The sequence below is a fragment of the Belonocnema kinseyi genome, chromosome 4 (assembly GCF_010883055.1).
Source record: "Belonocnema kinseyi isolate 2016_QV_RU_SX_M_011 chromosome 4, B_treatae_v1, whole genome shotgun sequence".
Classification (NCBI taxonomy): domain Eukaryota; kingdom Metazoa; phylum Arthropoda; class Insecta; order Hymenoptera; family Cynipidae; genus Belonocnema; species Belonocnema kinseyi.
In genome coordinates this window covers 36,280,627-36,289,562 of record NC_046660.1, presented here as the reverse complement: position 1 = coordinate 36,289,562, position 8,936 = coordinate 36,280,627, and the positions used below count along the sequence as shown (strand labels likewise).

At 32.9% G+C, this 8,936-nt stretch overlaps 1 protein-coding gene across 3 annotated transcripts in view; it reads left to right on the top strand.

Moving 5' to 3' along the window:
• The first annotated feature begins 415 nt into the window (after nt 1-415).
• The window catches only part of LOC117171282 (ATP-dependent RNA helicase p62-like), an 11,719-nt gene continuing 3,198 nt past the window's right edge, over nt 416-8,936 (top strand). Inside the window, exons 1-7 of one of the 3 annotated variants that reach the window (XM_033358429.1) lie at nt 416-529; nt 681-757; nt 1,719-1,757; nt 3,207-4,316; nt 4,534-4,712; nt 6,145-6,204; nt 6,946-7,477. In XM_033358429.1, coding sequence (XP_033214320.1) covers nt 756-757; nt 1,719-1,757; nt 3,207-4,316; nt 4,534-4,712; nt 6,145-6,204; nt 6,946-6,983 — 1,428 coding nt within the window. In that variant the 5' untranslated portion in view covers nt 416-529; nt 681-755 and the 3' untranslated portion in view covers nt 6,984-7,477. Of the gene's footprint in view, nt 530-680; nt 758-1,718; nt 1,758-3,206; nt 4,317-4,533; nt 4,713-6,144; nt 6,205-6,945; nt 7,478-8,195; nt 8,442-8,936 lie in introns of those variants that run through there. The other 2 variants (XM_033358427.1, XM_033358428.1) reach the window with 2 other exon arrangements.

The window sequence follows — 8,936 nt, the reverse complement described above, 5'->3', positions numbered from 1 at the left end:
AATTCCATAAATATTTTGTTAAAATTTAAATGATAATTTCATTATTAATATTCAATTTATTTCATTATCTTGTAAAATAAAACATTCTCACGCAGGGAATACTAGGCACTATCGCAAAAAACTATAGGTACGTTACTGGGCATCATGTACAAGGTCAACTGATGCTCATCCGGGAAAGGAAGATCAAATTTTATTTAAAAACAGTCTTTTTTATATCTGCAAATCGATTTTTGGAATTAACGTTAACCTAAAAATGTAAAATTATTTTATATTCTATTTTTCTTGAGAAAGAAACAATTTAGAGAATAATTAAAACTATAATTGTGCCATTGATTTGACACAAGTAGCACCTTGCCGACAAGGGTTCAGCTGGAGATTGGCCGGAAAGAAAATCGAACCGCTATACAGATGCGCAGAACTTATTTTATATGGTTCTGCGCATAGCTGGGCACTCCTCTCACATGCCCCCAGGTTCACGTAAACTGACTCATTTCCGCACTCGTCCTTTCTGTCCCCAACTGCGGCACGGGTAAGATGTGTTCCACTATTTTGCTATTTTCTTGTCTAGTAAAACTTTAACAATAGCATTTACGTGCTTGTAGCTTATTCAGTGTCAAAATTCGACTTCTTTTGTTTATATTTTTGTAACAATTTATTGATTTTCTCTTTCTCTGCTCCAGAAATCTTGCCGCTACATAACATTCATTCAACAACATTTTGTTGGAGACGCAAAGCAGAAAACCAACACAATAATCATGTAAGTAAAAACAGTAAACTTATATTAATCTTAAATTCGTGTCAAAACGTCGCAATGCTGAAAATGGCCACGTTTTCAGCTCCGTTTATACGGCATCGGAGCATTTTCAGGTTTCCTGTCTTTGAAAGCAATTATCTTTGGCTTTCGTCAATTGAAAAAGTAAGACGTATTTTTAGAATTCCAACGCGTACAGTGCGCGATCCTTTATTCTATGTAAATTACATTTTAAAAAAAGTTGAGTATTTGTGCACAACAATGGCGACTCGGGAAAACTTAGGCCTTAGAACAGCACTGCACGGCGGCCATTTTGCAGTCCTGTATTGAATAGTCTCTTATTGATCCAAATATAATATAGCCCCAAGATTTTCTACCAATTCTATGTTTTTTAGTGGAAATGCTTCCAACTTTGAAGCATTTTTCTACAAAAAAATGCTAATCATCTTACACTTGACACTTATTTCCTTGATATATATATATATATATATATATATATATAATAATTGGATAGTGGCTTAAATTGGTTATATAAGTTTCCTTTGTCTAGTGTTAAATTTATCCATGTGCACACTCGCAAAATTAGATTCTTGTCAAAATTTGAAATCAGTAGTGATTTTTTTCCCAACAAAATTTCAACTTCAACCATTTTTTTTTTAGTTTAGAAATTCAGAACACCATTTACACGCAAAACAACGAAGACTAATTAGAATGTATCTTTTTGTAGGTGATGAGTTACCGAAGCTCTATAATCTATATAATAGTATTTATAAAATGCATTTAATTTCAATTTAATTTAATTTACTATCTATAATATACAGGATAAAATGAATTGAATTATTGCGTTTTAAATTATAAACTAATTAAAGTGAAACAATTTAATTAGATTAGACGTCTTGGGAAAATGATGGCCTAGTGCTTTACTTTTCAAGATCAAAACTGAAGCTAGTACTTTTCTCTTTTCAAGGATACGCACGTTTAGTGGTGTGCTTGGAATATTGCGCCGGTTAGTACTTGAAATACTTTTTACAAAATTCATTGCATATTTCCGAATACAGTCCACTTTTTAATGAAATTTTGCTAGGTTATAAGTTGTATTATTTGTGTGCAGTGAGAATGAACAATTTTTTTTATATTCAAAAAGGTATGCTAGATATTAATGCGTATCTTAAATGAACAAATCCAGGGTGGCCCGCTGGCATGGCAATTTTTGAGACGAGAAAGTGACTGAATTTATTTTTTTTCTACAATTTAAAACCTTTTCGGGGGAAAGTCACAAATGTCATATCACGTGCTATAGTGGAATGTGATGTGTCTTTCAATTATGAATATTGTTTTTTGATTCAGATAATGTAAATCCCAATCAATTTAAAACATTGTATTTAAGCAAAAGTAGATTTTTTTAATATCCAGAATTATTTGATTTTTGATGTAAAGAAATTTAACACAAACTTTAGATTTTGAAAGAAATAGTACAAGATTATTAAACATTTCTAGAGATTTAAAAAAAGACTATAGTTTTTCTTTTAATTTGTAGGATTTAAATAAATAATCAAGAATTCTTGTAATTTAAAATATCATTTAGAAGTTTTAAGAGAAGTGTCCAATTCAGTTAAAACGATGAAAATAAAATTTTTTGAATCTTTTAAAAGATTTTGATTATTACAGTTTTTATAAAAGCCAATTTTACTAAATGAGAAACGATTGAACATTTATTAAAAGGTATCTAATTAAAATTGTAGCAGATTATTTAGCATTTTTCAAAGCCGTCACATTTTAAAAAAGTTTTATTGTGAATTCCTCGGTAAATTGAAAAGGATTATTTACATTGACGAAATGTAAACGGATAAAAACAGAAGATTCTTGCGAAAAAAATTGGTTTTTCTAAATTTAATTTTTAAGAGTAGTATTTCAAAAATATTTTAGAATAAAAAACAATCTTTATAACTAATTTAATACTTATTAATTTGTAACAATGAAAAAAATTATGGTTCGATTTTTTATGTTTGCAACTTGAAATTCCTTAAGCTGATAGTTTAATTTTTTAAATAAATTTATTTACTCATTGTTCACTTTAGGGAATTTAAAATGAAATTTTGGTAGCTTGGGAATTTTCCCTTGCTTACAACGGGCCACCCTGCGAGTGAAACGTACGATTATTCAGTTTAAAATGAAGTATTTGTCTATTTATAGCGTGAAATCGGATGCATTTTACTAACAAATGAAAATCCTTCCATTTTGGCATGCCTCCATTTTGCCACTTCAATGGAGCATGAATGCTTGTGGAAGGAAGAGTAAAGGTGTGAGCTATGCCTTCGGAGTCCACACATTATGTCTGGAACCGTTTCTCAATGTTCACCACACTTTTCTTTTGTATTTGCTCCAATCCTGTTTTAAAGTTTTCGCAGTGAAAGGTACAATGTTTTTGATGGGGAAAACCTTTGTCTGTTTCCAGGACGTATGGAGGTTCATCTGCTGGCGGTGGGGGGTATAGAAATGGCGGTACTGCAAACACCCGCATGGGGAGTGGAGGAGGACAAAGGAATGGTTACGGAGGTGGGGGCGGTGGTGGAGGAGGTGGCGCTCGTTTCGGAAGTCGTGGAGGTGGCGGCGGCGGATATGGTGGAAATTCTGGAAGGGGAGGAGGTGGCGGTGGACGTGGTGGCGGCGGCGGTGGTGGTGGAAACATTTCCGGTAACAACTTGAGGAAGCCAAACTGGGATTACGAAAATTTGAAACCCTTCAAGAAAGACTTCTATGTTCCACATCCCAATGTTCAGGGACGCCATCCTCGTGAAATTGATGTTTTCAGGGAGGAAAATAAGATTACCCTCAAGGGTGGCAAAGTGCCCAACCCAATTCAGTATTTCGAGGAGGGAAATTTCCCGGACTATGTGATGCAGGGAATTAGGAAGCAGGGTTTCTCTGAGCCTACCGCCGTTCAGGCACAGGGCTGGCCCATTGCCATGTCTGGTCACAATATGGTTGGTATCGCACAAACTGGATCGGGAAAAACTCTTGGCTACATTCTGCCAGCCATTGTTCACATCAACAGCCAACAGCCGTTGAATCGAGGCGATGGTCCCATTGCGCTTGTGCTTGCACCCACCCGAGAACTTGCACAGCAGATTCAGACTGTGGCAACTGACTTTGGTTCTTTGTCGTATGTGAGGAACACCTGTATTTTTGGCGGAGCGCCAAAAGGCTCCCAGGCTCGTGATCTTGAGCGTGGGGTTGAAATTGTCATTGCAACACCTGGACGTCTCATTGACTTTTTGGAGCGCGGTACCACCAATCTGCGCCGTTGCACATACCTGGTTCTGGATGAGGCCGATCGCATGTTGGATATGGGTTTCGAGCCACAGATTCGAAAAATTATTGAGCAAATTCGACCAGACAGACAAGTTCTTATGTGGTCCGCCACCTGGCCGAAAGAAGTTCGCATGCTCGCTGAAGAATATCTCACCGATTACACACAACTCAACATTGGCTCACTGACTTTGGCCGCCAATCACAACATCCTTCAAATCATTGATGTCTGTCAGGAACACGAGAAGGAAGCCAAGTGAGTCTCGATTTTTTTCCCTACATTTTAGAGGCATAAAAGCGGTTTTTTTTTGTAGGATTTTAACTTGAAGATTAACATGATGAAACAAGTTTATGATATTTTGTGATTTTATTAGCACCATTTTACCTCTAAGAAGAACTGACTATTTAAAAGAGGACCTAAAACTGTTAGGGGGGTTTGTGAAGTTGATATTTAGGGTTTGTTTATTTTGTAGATTGGGAACGTTACTCCAGGAGATTGGCAATGTGAATGAAGATGGAGGAAAGACAATTATTTTTGTGGAAACGAAAAAGAAGGTTGAGAACATCACGAGGAGCATTCGTCGTTATGGATGGCCAGCTGTTTGTATGCACGGAGATAAATCACAACAGGAACGTGATTATGTTCTCAGAGGTACGTTCATATTTATATATATATATTTTTTTTTTTATATTAAAAATGGTTCTATGTGTATAATCGAGTTCAAAATTACTTATTTTTCAACTTGATTTTGAAAATTAAATAATTTTGTTTTAAAAAAACAATCTAATCACTTCAATTATCACATGATACAAATTCATTTTGAAATAAGTTTTAGCGTATATTTTTAATTAACAGAATCTCTTAATAGAATTGACATATTATTGCATTCTAATTAATTACATTTTGGGACTCTTTTTTTTTTAATTTTTCTAATTACAAAGAAACTAACAATTTTATAATATTTCGTAATTTTTGACCAGTTTATTTAAATATTGGATTTTTTAAGTTTCCATGGTCAAAAGTAGTGGAATTTTGTGCTAAATTATTGTTTATTCTAGATAAAAAGACGAGTTTTTTACAAAAAAGTTTGATTTTAATACTAAAAATATGAATTATTCGGTGAAAATTTTTTGTAATAAAGACGAATTTTTAGAAGAAACTTTTAATGTTTAGATTTGAATGATGGGCGCATTTTCTAGAATAATATTGAACAATTATATATTTGAAAAAAAAAAAAGATTTAAGAGGTATTTAGAAAGATGTAAAAAAATGGAGATTAAATAAAAAAATTTTTTGATGCGGTTAAAAGGTTTTATAACGCCGAAGTCAAAACTTTTTTTTTATTTCTGTGATTAAAAATAAATTTTGTCACACGTCAGGTATAGTGTGACCCAGAGTTTTTTTCAATCAAGAATTTGCAAATAAAATTATTTCAGAATAAAATTTGATACTTAACCAAAGTAGATTGAATGTTTCGAAGTAAAAACTGCTTAAATTGTAGAATTTTACATTTTCATTACATTAAAAACAAATTTTTAATTTATACCACGATAAAAAATTATGTCATCGTCATTTTTACCTCGAAATGTAATTTATAAAAATTGTAAACCTTCAAAATTAAATTATTCGAAAAATCTTTCGAAATAAAAAGTAATTTTTAATGGAAAAGTTTTGAAAAACTTCGCAACTGAAGGGGAAAAATTCTTTGCATTGGTATTATCAGATCGTAAAAATTGTAATTGGAATCTCCTTGCTACTTTTTTTTATTTAATTTGGAAATGAAATTTTAAATTATTTATGAACAACACGATTTTTAGGGAATTTAAATTGCGAGTATAAAAGATTACAATTGCACTTAATATTTTATTTGCAAATAATAAAGTAACGAAAACTCAACATTCATTATTTTATTTCATAACTCAATTTTAGCGTGAAGTCTTTATTAGAAATAAAAGTCTCGAGAGTTTAAATGGTCCCCAGCTGCAACAATTTTGAGTTAGTTAAATAATAAGTATTTTTGAACTTGACGGCTTTTTAACCTTATTGTTTTATTCTACAAAAAAAAATTCTTTTCATATTTCAGAGTTTAGAAGTAAAAAGGGCGGAATTCTTGTAGCAACTGACGTTGCTGCACGAGGATTAGGTAAGTTTTGCAGTCTCTTTCCGACGTAAAGCATTTACAGAATATTCGATTTCGGGTTTTAAGAAAAGAAAAAATAAATAAAGGAAAAAAAGTAACATCGAGAAGAATTAGGGAGGTGGCGATGTAGCACAGACTGGTTATATGAAGTGATGCCTTACTCGTGGGACAGTTAGATGTTTTTTCGACTTGGGGTTTGAAAATATTAACTAAAAAGTACTACTTATCTAATTTCTCAAACTTAACATAAGCTCAAGGATATGATGGAAGGCATTAGTGGGGTAATGTAATTTTGTTTGTATTACATAATTTTTCTGTTCTCTATTCTTTTTTTTTTTTTTTTTAGCAGTATAATTTGTTTGGTTATAGCTAAAAATATATAATTAGAGGTTTCGCTAATGCCAATCTATTCGGCGTTTAAAAAAAAAACGAGAAACGTCGACAGCAGTTAACGATCGATATCTGGTGCCAAAAAATTGAAAATAACATTGGAAATTAGCAAAATAGAAATTTTGATTGAATGATCTCAGATCTGTAGATATATACCTTCCCTTGATGATTATTCTTTTGGTGTGAGACATTGATCGAAAACTGGCGAGTCGACGACGAGAGAGAGAGGGAGAGAAAGAGGCTTGTGTCAAGGGATTGAGAACGGGTTTGGAAGTTAGAAAGTTACTGATTACTTAGTACATAAGTGGGCATCTTATAATTTATTTTAATCAGTCTGGTTGTCCTTTGTTTCAGAGGCACATGGTGCACAGTATGCGTTGAGTGTGCGATGAGCAAAAAAGCAATGCGACCCATGGCTCACTCAGTGTCTGTGTTCCACAAAAAAAAAGCTATATATATGCCAAGTGAAATAGACATATATAAATAGAAAGAAGTTATGCATGCGCCTCGTTTAGTAGGCGTAACAATGTGTACTCAATGTGCCTCTGTGTACTGTTTGTACTGCCTGTGTACCACGCACGCAAAAAGTAATAAATATTTTAAAAAGCTGGCTGGTGCGCGGGGGTATGTTCGCGCTGGTTGGCTGCTGGCTGATAATTGACTGGTTTTGCGTACGTATTTAATAATGTATATTGCTGTACAACCACAACCATCAACACCTCGTTACCCGACATTCAGCCCGTGCGAGACAACAATCTATTGATTTTGCTACTATCGCTGCTACTCTAGCCGAGATTGTTTCGGATGTGTATATAGGACAGGAGATTATTGCCAACACTGAACTTGCATTCAAGAATAATGAACAAAAAATAAAAAGCACATTCACCGATGATATATACGGTGTGGTACTCTTACTACGTCGTGTGTGAGATCAATCAATCAATATGGAATGCTAAGTTCAATTGCGGCAAACAGGGTTTGTATTATTACTATGGTGCAGCTAACATACATTCATACACGCTTTAACGCCTTGTCTGAGAATGAGAGAGTATTGCAGTCGTTTGTTGTTTATATAACGATAAAATATCCATATATCTATAAACGGAATTGTCATCTCTTGTGTGTGGAGTATCCAACTGTTCAGGTATATTTCCATTATTAAAAGTAAATCCAATTTTTTTTTATATTCCACATTTCATTCAATTCAATTAGAATTTTTCAATTTTTTTCAGAGACATTTAAGAAAGAAGTATTTGGATTTTTATTAAAATAATACTGCAAAATAAAGAAGAACGTGTTTGTACAATGTATGTTAATGACTTTAGCCTGCTCATTGCTGTTTTTGTTTTTGTTTTGAATGGCAATGAGTAAAAACATAGTTTTTTCTTTGCTCTCAATTTGTCGCATCACTTGTTCCTTTTGAATGTACTTGAACAATACTGACCGGTAAAATCAAGTACTTTTTCCATTGTTGTTTTGGGGTGAATAATGAGTATTCGAGATATAACTCAAGTCAATTTTTCTTAAAATTGCAATAGAATGTTTTTTTTTTTCCACATAGTTTCGACGGGGTATTATTATTCTGACAAATTAATTTTCTGTAGACGTTGATGAAGTTAAGTACGTGATAAACTTCGATTATCCATCATCATCCGAAGACTACATTCATCGGATAGGAAGAACGGGTCGTTGTAAGACGACGGGCACAAGTTATGCCTTTTTCACACCACAGAACAGCCGGCAGGCAAAGGATCTTGTAAACGTACTTACCGAGGCTAATCAGATCATCAACCCCAAACTCTCTGAACTCGCTGCGAGAGGAGGTGGCGGCGGAGGCTATGGAGGCAGAAGTAAGTATTTGATATATCTATTTTTTTTTAAATCATAATGGGGAATCGCTTTCTTGTCTTTTTTTTTTCTCTTTTCATTCCACCTTTTTCTCCAGAGTATGAATAAAAATTTTTCACATAATAATTGTTTTGTTAGACATTTAATTTTTGGTTTTAAAGATTAATTTTTTCATTAAATGATTTATGTTCAAATTTCAAGTATTTTATTAAGATTTCGATTCTTTTAGTGAAAAATAAAACTGTCTGGTTAATAATTCTACTATATGTTGGTAATTTAAATATTTTGGATAAGAATTCGAATCTTTTGACGAAAAATTCAATGATAAGTTTGTTATTTTGTTGAAAACTCTACTGTGTTCGGGAACTTCGCAAACTTTTGTAAAAACAATCTTTTTTTTTTAATTTCGATTTTTCTGCGTTTATTATTTTAAAAATTCAATTATCTTAGAATTTAAATTATGTTGTTGAAAAATGAATCTTTTTTTTTTTTTTTTT